At 42.6% G+C, this 18,453-nt stretch overlaps 1 protein-coding gene and 1 pseudogene across 1 annotated transcript; one reads left to right on the top strand and one right to left on the bottom strand.

The window, feature by feature from the left end:
- Positions 1-201: 201 nt before the first annotated feature.
- On the bottom strand, positions 202-1,131 carry LOC110767113 (uncharacterized). The gene has a single exon (XM_021970556.2). The coding sequence runs from the start codon at positions 1,129-1,131 to the stop codon at positions 202-204; it is 930 nt and encodes a 309-aa protein (XP_021826248.2).
- Positions 1,132-3,454: 2,323 nt separating this feature from the next.
- On the top strand, positions 3,455-13,239 carry LOC110767108 (pentatricopeptide repeat-containing protein At4g20740 pseudogene; annotated as a pseudogene).
- Positions 13,240-18,453: the final 5,214 nt, after the last annotated feature.

Raw genomic sequence — 18,453 nt, forward strand, 5'->3', positions numbered from 1 at the left:
GGTGAATAAGTTGGAGAAGTAACTAACAGCCAAAGCCTTAATATCCGCAGCATTTTCAACCCAATCACCAAGCTCATTTTGCAGTCTTTCAATTCTGTTCTTTCTCCTCCTTATAACCGTAGTTATGTGGAAGAATTTAGTGTTTCTATCCCCATTTTGCAGCCAATGGATTCTGGATTTTTGGCGCCAAAACATAGATTCTTATTCAAGAAGGGTGTTGAATTCATCAACTAGAGAACTTTCCAGGTGTTGAAGAAATCTATTGAAACCCGAGCATTGGGCCTTTTGGATGCCATTGATTCTAGCAAGGAGTCTTGCTTTCCTTTGTTTGAGATGACCAAAGATCTGGAGGTTCCAAAGTTTAAGGGGATCCACCAATCCGTAAGATTTTACCCACACTGGGCCAGAGAGCTGCTGCCAATTTTGAGTTATAAAATCAGTAAAACCCTCATGCTTAAGCCACATAGCCTCAAAACGAAAAGGCCTATTACCCGGAGAAGTGGTAAATCCAGATTTTAGGCAAAGCTTGATAGGATTATGATCAGACTTAGTCCGGGGTAGGTGTTTAACGTGGGCCTCCCCAAATAAGCTTCTCCAAGCCAAGTTGCAGATAGCTCTGTCAAGACGTTCAAACACCCTCTTATTAGTCCAAGTGTACTTAGGACCATAGAAGCCAAGGTCAACCATAGCATGGTTATCAAACCACTTCTTGAACCCTTTGTGTCTGATGCTCAGAGCACCTCCTAGTTTATCCTCAACATGTAACATTTCATTGAAGTCTCCAGCAAGGACCCATGGAAGTTGATGGCAGCTGTTAACAAAATCAAGATACTCCCATAATTTTTCTCTTTTAGGACCACACGGGCTAGCATAAATAGTGGTGAGAAGCCAAGGAGTCTTCCCAGGACTAGTCACGCAAGTTGTGATAGATTGGTCAGTGGAGCCAAGGATCTCAATATTAACATTTGTATCCTTCCATAAGAGCCAAAGACCGCCAGAAAAACCAACAGAGTCAACAATTTCATAGCAGGGGAAACCAAGAGACTTCACTGTATCAGTTGCTTTCTTACTGCTGATACGCGGCTCGCAGAGAAAAAGGATGTCGACATGGTGATTGTGGATCAACTCCATCACAGTGGGTCTGAATTTGGTGCAGGCAGCGCCTCGAACATTCCAACAAATAACAATCATTAAAAATGAGTGCAAGGACGGGAGAACCTGCAAGGCTAGTTCCTTGGCACATCCACGCTGATAGCTTGGGCTTGACTTTCCATAAGGTCCATTTCCTGTTCTAGGGGGGTATTCTCAGGATGCTTAGGGATTGCAGTGTTGGCATCCATGAAGGTGTCAGTTTCCATCCCAATCTCTACACTGCTGCTGTCAATATTGGGGGGTTGTCTGCCGCGCAAATCTCATGGCCTGGAGTTCCTGGCCGAGGGGATGTGCGTTGACACGCGGTTTCCTGCTTTTGGGTGCGGTGCGGTTGTGCGCGGGCGTGCCAGCACGATCTACCGTGCGTCGAGATATTTGAAGGGGGTGAAAGTGTTTAAGTGGTGCGCCTGTTCGGACTCGTCTTCTAATCAAACAATTGTAGCCGAGAGAGGAACTAGTCTCGGCTGTTAGGTTCACGGCCTGAACTACAAGGCCGTTGAGTGGTGGTGTTGGTGGGTTTTGGGCGGTGCTCCGGCGCGCTGCTCAGGGAGCGACGGTCGTATGATATCTGGGGTGAATGAGCGAATAATAAGGATGGTGCTCCGGCACCTTGAAAATCAAGGGTCGTATGATATATTGATGAATGGATTTTCCTTACAAACTAACACTACTCCTAGGAAAGCAAGTAAAATATTGAAAGTGCATTACAGGAAAATATAAGTTGCTCCGTGGGAGGCTTTTGTTTGGTGTTTGAACCCTTTGAAAGTGGTCTTGAGTCTTGTATTTATAGGCAAAGTTCCTGGAGGAGTAATCGAGGCTGAAAATCCGCATGGTGGAGCCTGATTAGGGCAAGTGGGTAGTCCAATCGACATTTGGGATCGTGAAGTATGGTGGTGTGACCCCATGAATCCCGGTGAATCTCGGCCGCCGCCCTGATCGTGGGTTCTGAGCTTCTGGCCGTGGAAACGCATTTATTGCTCTGGTGGCTGGTCACCTAATCTCTCAAGCTGCAAAGAGCTTTGTGAGAATGTTGGCGTCTAATCACTCTGATCCCTGTCACCAAATCCTGACTCCAATCACTTCCCACCTTCCCTCGTGCATTAAATGCTCATTCTTGGCCAGTGGGTTTGCTGTAATAAACAGAGGCCTTGCTTCATTAAATGGAGCGTGGGACCCTGCTGTCACGTGATGATCTGACTTTAATGCCTTTGGCCGTGACTTTGCTCGATCTCGGCCTCGGCCTGCAATTGAGGCCGAGGTAATCATGCCTTGACATTTTTCTTTTGTTTTCAGGAAGGTAAAACACCTTGCCTAAAATGCTGCGTTTCAGTTTTTTTACGAGCAAATGCCAAGGGCCGAGGGACGGGGGCCCTTCGGCCAGTTCATGGCCGTGATTTATTAGGCACAAACAGGGGTTGATGCCCAAAGATATGTAACCCTTTTTCGTTATACACGTTTTGCCCACTAACCCAATTGGTTAATTGCTCATTAATTGAGATCGTATTTAAAGCTGGCCTCCCTCCAGTCACGAGAAATTATACAATGATACTGTATCACCACGTCAGCTGGTGATACTTCCACTCAAAACTTACCACGTGTCTTTTTTGAAAAGAAAATTAACTTTTTTTCACTGTTAGACTTTATCTTCCAACTTTACCCCTAATAAAATAAAATAAGAACTGTAAAAACAGGAAAAAGAAAACAAGATGTAGCAGCAGTTTCCCCTTTCGGCAATCTACCTACCTTGCACTGCCGCCGCTTGGCTGCAGTCCCCCTCCAATAATATCAACATCAAACATACCCTTCTTTCACTAGTGGGTTGTCGTCATAGGAGATTTTGAAGATTTTTGTTTTATGTGTTAATGGGTTTGCACTGATTTTCAAGATTTCTGGGCTTTCTAAATACGTTTAACTTTTTACTAAGAATGGGAGGCACGGAAGGGCCGGGTGGGTGGTGAGGGAGGAGGGAAGACGACTGGGTGGCGAGGGAGATGCAAAGACGGCTAGGTGGCGTCAATAGCACAGGGAAGACGGGGGAGAGGGGTTAGGATAATTAATGTTGAAGGGTAAACTTGTAAGACAAAGTCCATGTGTAAATTCTTTTTAATTTTCTTTTCAAAAAGGACACATGGTAGATCTTGAGTGGGAGTATCACAAGCTGACGTGGTGATACCGTATCATTGTATAATTTCTCCTCCAGTCACCATCTAAAGTGGAAAGAAATTTTTTTTTTTTTATGAAAAAGTGGAAAGAATTTTAGAAACACGGAAAGAGAGTAAAAGGGACAGACACAAATTGTAAAATGCCACCTCAGTCCCCACCTCCTAAACCCCAAAACTTCACCTTCTTCCACGGCCAACGCAAGCCCTCACAGAACCGCCCTACAGTCCGCGGCGGCCTCTTCTCCAACCTCGTCTCCCTCCCAAACCGCAAATACCCCACCGCCGCCCTTCGAACTCTCCAAATGGGACCCACACCTCCCCCAATCCTCGCCGTCCACTTCATCATCCAACCCTGCCGACACGACACTCCTCTCATTTCTCTCCCCTATCGCGCGCTTCATTCTCGACGCGTTCCGCAAGAACAAGAACCACTGGGGCCCACCAGTCGTCTCGGAGCTCCGAAAGCTCCGCCGGGTTACGCCCGACCTCGTCGCCGAGGAGCTCAAGGTCCAAAACGACCCCATCTCCGCTTCCAAGTTCTTCCACTGGGCAGGTAAGCAAAAGGGTTTCAAGCACACTTATGCTTCCTACAATGCCTTGGCCTATTGTCTGAACAGGTCCAACCGGTTCCGGTCCGCGGACCAAGTTCCAGAGTTGATGGACTCGCAGGGCAAACCGCCCAGCGAGAAACAGTTTGAGATTCTCATCAGAATGCACTCCGATGCCAATAGAGGTCTTAGGGTTTATTACGTGTATGAAAAAATGAAGAAATTTGGGGTTAAACCCAGGGTTTTCTTGTACAATAGGATCATGGATGCGTTAGTGAAGTCGGGTTATTTGGATTTGGCATTATCAGTTTACGAAGACTTTAGGGGTGATGGGTTGGTCGAGGAGAGTGTTACTTTTATGATCATGATAAAGGGTCTTTGTAAAATGGGAAGAATGGATGAAATGTTGCAGCTTTTGGAGATGTTAATTATCGTTAATATATTCGGAATAAGGTACTGCATACCTTGCGGAAGATTCCAAGTGAAAAACCGCTTGCAATTACTAGCCCACCGTGATGCTTCCACGTCACGAACACACCAACAAGATTCTACACGTTCTTCGTCTCCAAGGTCGTTGGATTGGCTATGAAAGTTACTCCATTGATTCCACGTACCCAAGACCAAGGCTCTTGGTGAATTGCCTAAAGGAGAGTGTTTAGGGAGATATGAGGTTTCTCTCTTTGTGGGTGTAAAACTCACTACAACTCTTTGATATGCACTCACACTTCTTGTCTCACACACACCAACTTAGAGAGTATGCACTAATGCTTCTCATCATCTTCTTCACTTGCACACACTCCATCTATTTATAGGAGTTGTTTTAGCTCATCTCAAGAGAGCATAAAACATGCACTAGTGCTTAAGTTGGTAGTGCACTAAAACAAGGTTTAGTGCCTTAAAACAAGGATTAGTGTAGTGCCATAAAACAAGGCTAAGTGCCTTAATTTGTGTAGTGCCATAAAACAAGGCTAAGTGCCTTAATTTGTGTAGTGCCATAAAACAAGGATTAGTGCATAATCATTGTTTTATTACATCTCCCACTCACCCACATAGGGTGTGATGACCTTGTTTTATTACATCTCCCACTCACCCACATAGGGTGTGATAACCTCACAATCATCTTAAACCTCTTGTATACACTCTTCTTCTCATACAGGAAATGGGTCGTGCGACCTTGCGAGAAAAACTTATAGCTACAAGAGCACATTTTATTAAGTCATCACCAAACTAATAAAAGTGCATCATTTGAAATCATCTCGTACATACCCCAGACTTAATCAGACTACACCGGTATCAGCACTCTTAACCCCTCATAAAAGCAGTGCTTCACCCCAAATATGTTTTGTACTCATGACATGTCATCAACAAATATGACATAGACGCTGGCCAGCCATGAGTCACAAAAACATGGTGTATTATCGAACAGTCTTCCTTAAGCGCTTATATCAATCCAACTAGACTTAACTGCTTTCTTAGACATGCCCCTTGAGACCTTATAATTGATCCTAGGGAAACAAGCTAAAGTAGCAACATCAAGCATCCTCTTCATGATATAGGCTAAAGTCAACTAAGGGTATATTTTTAGGATCTTAATTAATGATCCAAGTGGCTCACATAGTGATGAAGCAGGGATTCATTCATCGCTCCCACTGTCGATCGCATCTAGCACATACAGTATAAAATGTATGCTATGACGTATTCTCATAAAATGAACATGTCACTTGTCCAAGAATTGGACATACGTCATACGAATCTTAGTCTAGACATTACACAAATGTCTAACTTGAGTTCTAGTCTCAGTCACCCTCCCAGCGCCTGTCTGGAATCTCACATTCGGCTCAATACAGGCTTCATAGATTTTATGGCAATTTTCTATGATCGACCTCTTTCCTTTTTCAAGGTCTCATCTTAGCTCCAACTAAGGCGACATTTAGAGAAGTGTTTTATCTTACTGCCTACTTGGGCGCAGATATACATATTCGTCATAATATGTTGTCTAAGAATTTTAGAACATAACACAAATGTCTCATCTTGCTCGCTATCTCAGCGCCAAGGTGAATTTCCCATGTGAGTGGGCTGACTCAAGCCTGGTGACAAATCTTTGTGCAAAAAAAAAAAAAAACCATATCAATCATTCTAGAACAAGTACCATGGAAAAAACGATTAATATTGCATTAATAATAAAGTCAATTACAAAATAGGTATATTAAAACCTTCGTAGTCCCATACTCCTAATATGAGAAAGGAACACATCTCTAGCAATGGGTTTAGTGAGAGGATCAGCAACCATATTGCCACTTGAGATATGCTTTAATATAACCTCTCCTTGTGCTACCCTCTGTCTGATATAGTGATATCTGACATCTATGTGTTTGGATTTTCCATGGTATTTCGGATCCTTTACATATGCCAAAGCAGATGTACTATCTGAGTAAACAAGTACTGCCTCACAGGTTTTGGCTGTATAGTTTAGTCGTTGCAAGAATCTTCTTAACCAAACAGCTTCCTGAACTGCTGCTGAGCAAGCAACATATTCCGATTCCATTGTGGATAGGTCTATGCAAGACTGTTTCTTGCTACACCAAGAGATAGCTCCACCTCCAAGTATAAAAGCATAACCAGAGGTGGATTTACGTTCATCTCTGTCATTGGCCCAATCTGCATCGCTGTAACCTCTAAGTCTCAAATCGCCACCATGGTAGCATAAGACAAGATCAGCGGTGCCTTGCAGATATCGAAAAATTCTCTTTACTGCTTTCCAATGAGCAGGTCCAGGATTACTTTGATAACGGCTCACCATACCAACTGCATGACAGATGTCTGGCCGTGTACACAACATAGCGTACATTAGACTTCCTATCGCAGATGCATAAGGAACTTTGGTCATTTGGTTTCTCTCCTCATCATTTTTAGGACATTGGTCAAGGGTTAGGACACATCCTTTTTCCATTGGTGTGTCTATGGGTTTGGAGTGATGCATACGAAAACGTTCAAGTATCTTCTTAATGTAAGTCTCTTGAGACAAACCGAGAAGTCCTTTTGAACGGTCTCTTATGATTTTCACTCCTAGCACATAATTTGCCTCACCCATGTCCTTCATTTCAAACTTTGCGGACAACCACTTCTTAGTGGCGACAATGGAATCCATGTCATTTCCTGCTATGAGAATGTCATCAACATACAATGAAAGAATCTGAACATTTTCCTTGGATCATTTTAGATACACACAGTGGTCTTCTTCAACCATCTCAAAACCAAAGGAGATGATTGAGGTATGAAATCTAATGTTCCACTGTCTAGACGCCTGTTTGAGGCCATAAATAGAACGTTTGAGACGGCAAACTTTGCGCTCTTGTCCTTTGACCTCAAAACCCATTGGTTGATCCATATAGATCTCTTCGTCTAGATCTCCATTGAGAAATGCAGTCTTAACATCCATTTGGAAAAGGTTCAAATCCTTTTGTGCGACAATAGCTAGGATTAGGCGAATAGATGCAAATCTCACCACAGGGGAGAAAGTATCATCATAGTCTATACCCTCTCTTTGAGTATAGCCTTTCGCCACAAGACGTGCCTTGTACTTGTCAATTGAACCGTCCGCTTTGCGTTTGATTTTCAAGACCCATTTGTTTCCAACGGTCTTGCGCCCAGGCGGAAGGTCAACTAACTCCCAGACCTTGTTTTTGTCCATTGAGCTTATCTCATCTTGCATAGCAGTCATCCACTCTTTACTAGCTAAAGATGATAGCGCTTCCTTATAAGAAGCAAGCTCTTCTTCATCTATTGGAGTACACAAGAAAGTTTCCCCTTCAATTTCAAAAAATCGACGGGGAATATTTCCTCGTTTGCTCTTGCGCACCATTAAATCTTGAGTTTCTAGCGGTGTACCATCCTTTGGTATACTCCCACTAGGTTGCAGATCATTGTCACTTTCTTTAGCGATTACTGGATTAGGAGTCAATTCCCCATCCTCGCTTAAAGATTGTGAAATATCTTCACTTCCTTCCAACTCATGGAGGTCAAGATTCTTTTGGGCATCACCAATGCTAGGAAAATCATTCTCTATGAAATTCACATTTCGGGAATCTATTTCAGTCATTCCTCCATCAGCATGTTCACCATACATCACATAGCCTTTCGAGTGCTCGCAATACCTTATGAAGATATGTTTTTTACCTCGAGGGCCAAGCTTTCCATGCTTGTGAAAAGTATTATGAACAAAACCAGCTGATCCCCAAGGGCGCAAATGCCCCAAATTGGGCTTTTCGCCTTTCCATAATTCGTAAGGGGTTGAAGTGACTGATTGGGAAGGCACTCGGTTAACAATGTAGGCAGCAGTTAATATTGCATCTCCCCAAAACGAAATTGGGAGATTAGCTTGCGCCATCATAGACCTAACCATGTCTAATAAAGTTCTATTCCTTCTTTCCACAACACCATTTTGTTGCGGTGTATAAGGAACAGTAAGTTGTCTGCGTATCCCCTTATTTTCACATAGTTCTTTAAACTGTTCAGATAAGTACTCGCGTCCGCGGTCTGTGCGAAGAGCCTTTAAACTCTTCTCTGTCTGATTCTCAACCTCAGCTATAAAACGCTTGAAACAATCCAAGGCTTCATAGCGGTGAGCGATCAGATAGACATAACCATATCGCGTGTAATCATCAATAAATGTGAGAAAATAAGAGGCGCCATGACGTGCCTTCACACTCATAGGTCCACAAATGTCCGAGTGAACTAACTCTAGCGGTTGAGTAGCTCTCTTAGCCTTACCAAAAGGCTTTCTTATAGCTTTACCAGCCAGACAACATTCACATATAGGTAGGTCAACTTTAGCGAGTGAGCCTAAAAGACCTTCTCTAGCTAACCTTGTCATCCTGTCACGTCCTATATGTCCTAGTCTAGCATGCCAAGTTGCAGAATCAACATGTACATCAGCATAAGCTATATAAGAAGATGAGTAATCGGAAACATTCAAATCCAAATAAAAGAAGTTATTCCTTAAAAAACCATGACCAACAATTGTTCCATCCAATAACACATCCAAATCAGAAGAAGAAAACTTAAAACAATATCCATCACGCAAACACTCTAAAACTGAAAATAGATTATGCTGAATTCCAGGAACGTAGAGAACATTATTGAGGAGCAATGTGCGCCCATTGCGCATCTGAAGTTGATATGAACCAACTCCCAAAGCTTCTATATGGCTTCCATCACCCATGAACACACCAGAGGTGCCCTTTGGAATTCGTCGATAATCCAAAAAACCTCCTCGATCTCGAGTCACATGTTTGGTTGCTCCCGTATCTACAATCCACCCAGAGGATGTATTAGCAACTAAAACATGTTCACATACATATATGTGGGAAGGTTTAGTTAAGAAAGATACCTTCTTCGGCTCAGTACAATCACGAGCGAAGTGACCCTTCTTATCACAGTTATAGCATTTGACTTTGGATAAGTCTTTCTTCCCACCACGCTTGCCCCGACAGCGCTTGGTTTTGTTGTCATCCTTTGGTGCAAGCTTGTTTGCCCCATCCTGCTTATCTGTTTTTCCTTTTCCTTTACGCTTAGACCCTTTAGTCTTAGACGTGCCACCCTGGGCGAAAAGGACAGTAGCATTGGTCGCCTCTTGGCGCTCCGATTCTAGCTCAACATGACGAGAAATATCAGAAAAGTTCTTGATATTCTCATTATGTGTCATGATTTGTTTCATGGAGCTCCATGAATCTGGCAGGGATCTGATGACTGCCTGCACTTGCTGCTCATCAGTGAGGGTATTTCCTGCAGCCTTTAAGTCACGTATCATGCTAGAAAGCACCCTTAAGTGCTCATGAATCGTGTGCTTAGGATTTTTGCGGTATACCTCAAACTTCAGGACCAAACTTCTAAGTCGAGTGGTGGACGTACCACCAAAATCAAACTTTAGTTGATCCCATAAAGCCTTGGCAGTAGGGTAGCTTTCATTTCCCCCAATAAGATCATTGTGCATGCTGCTTAGCATAGTAAAGCGCGCACAACGATCCTTTTTGAACCAAGTCTGATAAGCTTCAAGATCACGGCGATGTTGGGCCGTTTGCCCAACCTCAGGTTCGACCATTGAATTGGTTAATGTTTCCAATAACTCCTGCTCATTCAAGAGATATTGAATTTTCCTATGCCAAATATCATAGTTGGTACCCTCAAGTTTGTCTCCCTTATTTAGGTCAGCAACAACATTTTTGGTGGCCAGTATCTATAAACACAAGGATTGACTTTAGTATTAGCGTTTTGCACATTTCTATTTGTTTCAAAAATAAATTGAAAAGAATTATCCTTCCTTACAAATTTGGACTCGAAAATTTGCTATGCTTATAATCATCACCCAAAAAAGCAAGTCTAAATAAACATTTTCAATTACTTTTAAACAAATTTCTACTTAGAAAACACAAAGTTTCCAACCAAACAAAAGTTTGCGCAGTTTCATAAAAGCGCATGGGCCTCTCATAGATCTAAAATTGGGAATCCATTTAATAGGTTAACCAATGAAAGTCCACCGAAAAAAAATGTGACCAGGTAAGTTTCGGGTAGTGGTGGAGATGAACTCGCTTAAATACCATTTCCTCTTAAACACCAAAGGTGTTTCCTAAATAACTTGCCTAGACATCACACATTTTTGGGTAGTCAATTCCACTAGTATGACCCATAAATTAACTCAACCAATCTTAAGTCCATATTTGGCATGCTAAATATGAACAACTTAATAACATATTTAGTTTCTAAATGACATGTCATTATGTTGCAACTTCATAAACAAACAATTATTCATTTTTTCCAAGTGATACTTTAGCCAAATGATTTTTAGAAAATAGACGGGAGGAGTCCACGATTGGATTCCGTATGTCTAAGATGAAGCTCTACAAAGGGCATACGTGCTCTCACGCGCCTTCAAAGAGGATGTGTTCACAAAGAACACTGTTCACGAAGAACACTGTTCATATGCTGAAATTTCCAGAAAAAAATTTCCAGATTTTCATGATCATTTGGCCATCTTTGGAGACCTCTATCTCCTTCGTTATGCATCCAAATGACGCATACAATATATCATTGGAAAGCTCATACAACAGAAAATATGCTAAGGCAAAGAAACAGCATAGAAAAACAATTTAACAGCATACAAACATGCTCTAAAAAACTCGAAAACAAACTGTTTTTCATGCTCTTTGGTTTCAGTTTTTCTCCTAAACCACTCCTTTAAATTGTGCGAAAATTTAAAGGTAAGTTCTCATCACATAGAGGAACATACTTCATGGAAAGAAAACATCAAAAACAATCAAACAAAAAACGAAGTTTCTTGGTTCATGCTTTCATGGTAGTTCTTGTGGAAGAAAAAACACATTCTCATGCATCATTCAACATGGCGAAAAGCAAGCATACAAGCTCTGATACCACTGTTAATTATCGTGAATATATTCGGAATAAGGTACTGCATACCTTGCGGAAGATTCCAAGTGAAAAACCGCTTGCAATTACTAGCCCACCGTGATGCTTCCACGTCACGAACACGCCAACAAGATTCTACACGTTCTTCGTCTCCAAGGTCTTTGGATTGGCTATGAAAGTTACTCCATTGATTCCACGTACCCAAGACCAAGGCTCTTGGTGAATTGCCTAAAGGAGAGTGTTTAGGGAGATATGAGGTTTCTCTCTTTGTGGGTGTAAAACTCACTACAACTCTTTGATATGCACTCACACTTCTTGTCTCACACACACCAACTTAGAGAGTATGCACTAATGCTTCTCATCATCTTCTTCACTTGCACACACTCCATCTATTTATAGGAGTTGTTTTAGCTCATCTCAAGAGAGCATAAAACATGCACTAGTGCTTAAGTTGGTAGTGCACTAAAACAAGGTTTAGTGCCTTAAAACAAGGATTAGTGTAGTGCCATAAAACAAGGCTAAGTGCCTTAATTTGTGTAGTGCCATAAAACAAGGATTAGTGCATAATCATTGTTTTATTACATCTCCCACTCACCCACATAGGGTGTGATGACCTTGTTTTATTACAGGAGAGAATGAGGGTGAATTTGTGTAAACCTGACGTGTTTGCATACACGGCAATGATTAAGGTTTTGATTTCAGAGGGGAACTCGGACGGCTGTTTGAGGGTTTGGGAGGAAATGAAGAGAGATAGGGTAGAGGCGGACGTTATGGCATATGCAACTCTGGTTACGGGTCTGTGTAAGGGAGGGAGGGTGGAGAAAGGATACGAGTTGTTTAGGGAGATGAAGGTTAAGGGTTTCCTGATTGATAGAGCGATTTACGGGGTGTTGATTGAGGGGTTCGTGGCAGACAGGAAGGTTGGAGCGGCATGTGATTTGTTGAAGGATTTGATGGATTCAGGGTATGGAGCAGATTTGGGGATATATAATTCTCTTATTGAGGGTTTATGTAATGCGAAGCGGGTTGAAAAAGCTTATAAGATTTTCCGAGTTACAGTTCAAGAGGGTCTTCAGCCAGATTTTGCTACGGTGAATCCCATTTTGGTGTCTTATGCTGAGATGAGAAGAATGGATAACTTTTGCGATATGCTTGCAGAGATGGAGAAATTTGATTTTCCTGTTATTGATGATCTTTCAAAATTCTTTTCCTTTATGGTAGGAAAGGAGGATGGAGTACCGTTAGCTTTGGAAGTGTTTGGGGAGTTGAAAGTTAAAGGTTATTATAGTGTTGGAATCTACAATATCCTTATGGGATCCCTCCACAAATCTGGGAAAGTGAAGAAAGCATGGTCTCTCTTTAATGAAATGAAGGATGTGGATTTGCAGCCCGACGCGTCCACTTATAGCATTGCAATTATGTGTTTTGTTGAAGATGAGGACATCCATGAGGCTTGTGCCTCTCATAATAAGATAATTGAGATGTCTCGTGTTCCTTCTATCTCTGCTTATTGTTCTCTTGCAAGAGGTCTTTGCAAAGTTGGCGAGATTGATACAGTTATGCTGCTTGTTCGTGACTGCTTAGCCAGTGTGACAAGTGGGCCCATGGAATTGAAGTATTCTCTTACCATTCTTCATGCATGTAAATCTAATAATGCTGAGAAGGTGATTGAAGTACTAAACGAGATGATGCAGCAGGGTTGTCCTCCGGATGATGTTATATACTCTGCTATAATCTCTGGCATGTGTAAGCATGGAACAATAGAGGAGGCAAGGAAGATATTTTCTAATTTGAAAGAGCGCAAACTTTTAACAGAAGCCAACATGATTGTGTATGATGAAGTATTAATTGAACACATGAAGAAGAAGATGGCAGATCTGGTGGTGTCAGGATTGAAGTTTTTTGGTTTAGAATCCAAGTTGAAAGCAAAGGGTTGTAAACTGCTGTCGGGATGAATTATGAAGCCAGGTATTGAATTCACTGGTTTTTTGGCTTTTAACATGTTTAATATGTATAAGATAGTCCATAACCCATTGGAGAGTGTTGAGAATTAATGACTAACTCACTGCCCTTTTAAGATCTTGTTGTTGATGGACTTTGGACAAAGAACTCAATGATGGATGAGTCTTACACACACACACAGAAATTAACCAAGCACAAATGACACAAGTGTTTATAGAGGTTCAGCAAATTGCCTACATCCTCTTTGGTGATCACCTTGAGAAATTTCACTAATGAAGATAGGTTACAACTTTGGTTTACAAAGGAAACCCCCTTAGAACACTACCCTCACAATCTGTTTCTCTCACACCCTTGCTCAACACCTTGATACACTTAGAGAACTCTCTTGCTCTCCCCTTAGTTTTTCTGAACACACACCTAAAACTTCAGCTCTAACTCAACTTGGAATACCAGCTTCTTCCACTTACAATTATTCAACTTGTTTTCTCCTCTTGAGTTATCTTACTTCACCCCATTTCCTACACAAGCCAATAGACAAGAGATAAGATATCAGCTTGTCCTCCACGTTCTTCCCTTTAGTCACCACTTAGACTAAATGTCAGATCAAGTAGGTAAATAGAATCCAACTCAGCCACCTCCCACTTACACCAGAAAATGGAGAGTGATATCTTTGAAATAAGATAACCAATTAGCCATGAGTGCTCTCCCAACTATCCAGCAGGTAGTCAACGTTCATTTAACTCAGAAGTGACCCACTAAGCCTCTGAAATCTTGTGGAAAGCGATAGCCATTGAAAACACTGTTGAAAACGCGTAAGAAATCGTCACAGCACGATTGGGACGACCGGTCGCCAGGAACTGGCGACCGGTCGCTTTTGGTTTTTTCTCCAGACCTTGAATCTGCTTCTAAACGACCGGTCACAAATGCTAAGCGACCGGTCGCTAGCTTCCTGCGACCGGTCGCAAAGAACTGGCGACCGGTCGCTCGTTGATGTTGCTCCAGACTTCGAATCTGCTTCAAAACGACCGGTCGCAAATGCCTAGCGACCGGTCGCTTTTAGGCAGATTCAAAATCTTCCTTTCAGCGCCAAAACCAACCTTGTATCCTTAGGTGAGCCATTTTCCCAACAATCTCCACCATGGCGAGCCTAATACTCCTTGTGGACATCATTGCCTTCTAGGACATCTGTAATGTCTTGAGAATCGTCCTAATAACTCTCAAGAACTCCACCTCAATCTTTAGCATGTAACAAGATTGAGCAAGCTCAAACAATGCTTGAACTTAGCTGTTGTGACTGGCTTTGTTAGGCAATCTGAAGCGTTCTCATTTGTATGAACCTTCATTATTGTGATGTCTCCATCATTCACCCAATCCCTTATCCGGTGGTATCTCACATCAATGTGTTTGGACCTCCCATGGAACACTTGATTCTTCACTAAGCAAATAGCACTTTGACTGTCACTTAGAATCACCACCAAGTCTTGAGCTATCCCGAATTCCTTTGCCAATCTCTTCAGCCATACCGCTTCTTTTGAAGCTTCCGTTAAAGCCATATACTCCGCTTCCGTAGTAGACAAGGCACTAACCGATTGTAACACTGCTCTCCAACTAATCGGTCCTCCACCACAAGTGAAGACATATCCTGTGGTGGATCTCCTCTTGTCTAGATCTCCTGCATAATCAGAATCTACATACCCCGACACACATGCCTTTCCTTGTTGTCTTTCAAACAATATCCCAAGCCTTTTGGTGCCCTTCAAGTACCTGAGAATCCATTTTGCTGCTGTCCAATGTTGCCTTCCAGGATTCGCCATATACCTTGACACCACACTAACGGCTTGGGCTAAGTCGGGGCGTGTGCACACCATTGCATACATGAGACACCCTACCAAGCTTGCATATGGAACTTTACTCATTTCCTCCTTCTCCACATTCGTAGAAGGACATTCTTTTGCACTTAACTTAAAATGCTCCGCCAAAGGAGTAGACACCGGTTTGCAATCCATCATATTAAACCTTTCAAGTACCTTGGAAATATACTTGCTTTGTGACAGCCACAACTTGCCTTCCTTTCTGTCTCTCCTTATCTCCATTCCTAGGATCTTTTGTGCAGCACCAAGATCCTTCATGTCAAACTCCCTTCCAAGTAATGTCTTCAAATTCTGGATTTTTGACATGTCCTTACATGCAATTAGCATGTCATCAACATAAAGAAGCAAAAGGATGAAGTTACCATCCTTGAATGCATGAGAGTACACACAACAATCAGATTCACATCTTCTATACCCAATCTTCATCATGTAAGAATCGAAGCACTTGTTCCACTGCCTTGGAGATTGCTTCAGTCCATACAAAGACTTCTTCAACCTGCAAACCAGATTTTCCTTCCCTGCTTCAATGAACCCTTGAGGTTGGCTCATGTAGATGTCTTCCTCCAATTCACCATGAAGGAAAGCAGTCTTCACATCCATTTGCTCCACCTCCATGTCCTCTTGTGCTACTATGGAGAGTAGTAGTCGTATAGAAGTATGTTTCACCACCGGAGAGAAGATTTCATCATAATCAACTCCCTCCTTTTGCAAGAATCCTTTTGCCACCAACCGAGCTTTGAATAAGGTGGCACCCTTCTCATGCATTTCTTCTTTCTTCCTAAACACCCATTTGCAGCCAATAACCTTGCGACCTTTGGGTTTAGGAACTAACTCCCAAACTGAGTTTTGGTGTAGAGATTCCATCTCTTGCATCATAGCTTCCATCCAACTTTCCCGTTCCTTGTTCTCAACAGCTTCTTGGAACGTGGTTGGTTCTTCTTCACTAGCATTTAGGGCATAGTGAACTGCATCCATCTCCCATCCAAACCTTTGAGGTGGTTTGATGGTTCTCTTGGGCCTGGACCGAGCTATAGATGATGGCTCCACCTGTTCTTGAGCCTCTTCTTCTTCTTGAGTGTGTTGTTGATGCTGCCCAGCTTCTTCCTCTTCAATGTCGGACTCCACCTCCTCCTGAACGTCTTCAGTTGGCTGTTTCTGAGTAGTCTTTCTTGACACCTTCTTGAGTGGAACTTCAAAGGTTGTTTCTTTCTCAACAACATCCTCCTTTGCCTCTGAATTCTTGACTTTGTTCATAGGTATGGTCTTCTCATCAAACACAACATTTCTGCTGAGTATCTTCTTGTGGTTCACTGGATCCCACAGCTTGTAGCCCTTCACACCACTCTCAAATCCAATGAAAATACATTCAAGAGACTTTGGCTTCAACTTGGATCTTTCATCACTAGGAATAAGTGCATATGCACTGCACCCAAACACCTTAAGATTCGAATAATCGATTGACCTTTTAGACCATACCTCCTCTGCACACTTGAACTCAAGATTTCTTGAAGGCGATCGGTTAACCAAATAGGCAGCGTGGTTAACCGTTTCTGCCCAAAAAGATTCGGGCAACCCTGCATGAATTCTCATACATCTCTCACGCTCCATGAGAGTTCGGTTCATCCTCTCCGCAGCTCCATTTTGTTGGGGTGTCTTCTTCACGGTAAAGTGCCTCTTAATGCCTTCACTTTTGCAAAACTCAAGGAACTTGCTGTCCTTATATTCACCACCATTGTCACTCTTTAGGATCTTGATCTTTCTTCCGGTTAGGTTCTCTACTTCCGCCTTCCACTCTTTGAATTTGGTGAAGACCTCAGATTTCTCCTTCATGAAGTAGACCCAAACCTTCCTGGAAAAATCATCCAAGAAAGTCACAAAATAGCGAGCTCCACCCTTCGATTTAACCGGTGATGGCCCCCATACATCCGTGTGAATATAATCTAGCACACCCGTGCTTTCTTCCTCTTTGTTTCGCTGCTTGAAAGCTATTTTTGATTGCTTTCCCATGGTACAAAATCTGCAGAACTCAAGCTTGCAACTTTGAACACCTTTCAACAATTTTCTGTTGTGTAGTTCCTGCATGCCCCTCTCACTCATGTGCCCTAGCCTCAAATGCCAAAGCTGAGTTTCATCTTCCGAGTCCTTGCTTGTAGATACAGCTGCTCCACCTATGATTGTTGTACCACACAACCTATATAGACAATTAGGTTGAATCTCACCCTTCATAATCACAAGTGAACCTTTTGAGACTATGAGTTTCCCTCCATTTGCTTTGAATGAATAACCATTCTTATCAAGAGTTCCAAGGGAAATGAGATTCTTACGCAACTTTGGAATGTGCCTTACCATTCCAAGCGTCCTAACAGCCCCATCATGCATCTTTACCTTGATTGTACCGGTTCCTTTGACTCTACACATTGAGCCATCCCCCATCATCACTTCACTGCTATCTTCTTTCTCATACGTGTCAAACCACTCCTTGTTTGAGCACATATGATATGAGCATCCGGAATCCAAAATCCAATCGGAAGAGGAACACCTTGAAGAATTAGCCAATGCATTTGTTTTAACATTGCTATTAACACACAAAAGCTCACCATCACTTTCCGTGACATCCTCCGCTGTGTTTGCTGCATTCTTCCCTTTGTTCTTCTTCTCCTTCCATATGGGGCAATTCTTTTTCCAATGCTCCTTTGACCCACACTCGAAACAACCATCTTTCGCCTTGGATTTGGACCTTCCTCTATTGCCTTTCTTGCCTTCACGCCTCTTTGAACGACCTCTCTCTCCGGTCTTTGCAACTAGACCTTCACCTTGAGAGTTTTCTCCCGAACGTTGAGTCATCCTATGGTGTGTCATGATGTCTTGCACCACAGGCTCAAAATCAAGAGTAACCTTTCCGAACATAAGAGTGGTTCGGAAGTGTTTATAGGACGAAGGTAAGGATGTCAACAACATGAGAGCCTTATCCTCCGGACTATAATTCACATCCATTCTCTGCAAGTCAGCAACACATCTATTGAAACTACTTAGATGTTCCATTAGATTTCCTCCCTCCTCCATCTTAAGATTCAGGAGTTCTTCCTTGAGGAAGAGTTTGTTGGACAACGATTTCCCTGCAAACATCTCTTCGAGCTTCTCCCATGTTTGCTTCGCTGTATCCTTTATCACGTTGATGAGCACCTCATCGGAGAGATAGTTTTCGATAGCTCCTCTGGCTAACTCGTCAAGAACTCCCCACTCATCATCCGTCATGCTTGCTGGCTTCTTCTCCTTGCCAACCAACACTACATGGAGCTGTTGTTGTGTAAGAGCTGACTTCATCCTTCGTTGCCA

The sequence above is a fragment of the Prunus avium genome, chromosome 2 (assembly GCF_965620075.1).
Source record: "Prunus avium chromosome 2, drPruAviu1.hap1.1, whole genome shotgun sequence".
In the NCBI taxonomy this organism is placed as follows: Eukaryota; Viridiplantae; Streptophyta; class Magnoliopsida; order Rosales; family Rosaceae; genus Prunus; species Prunus avium.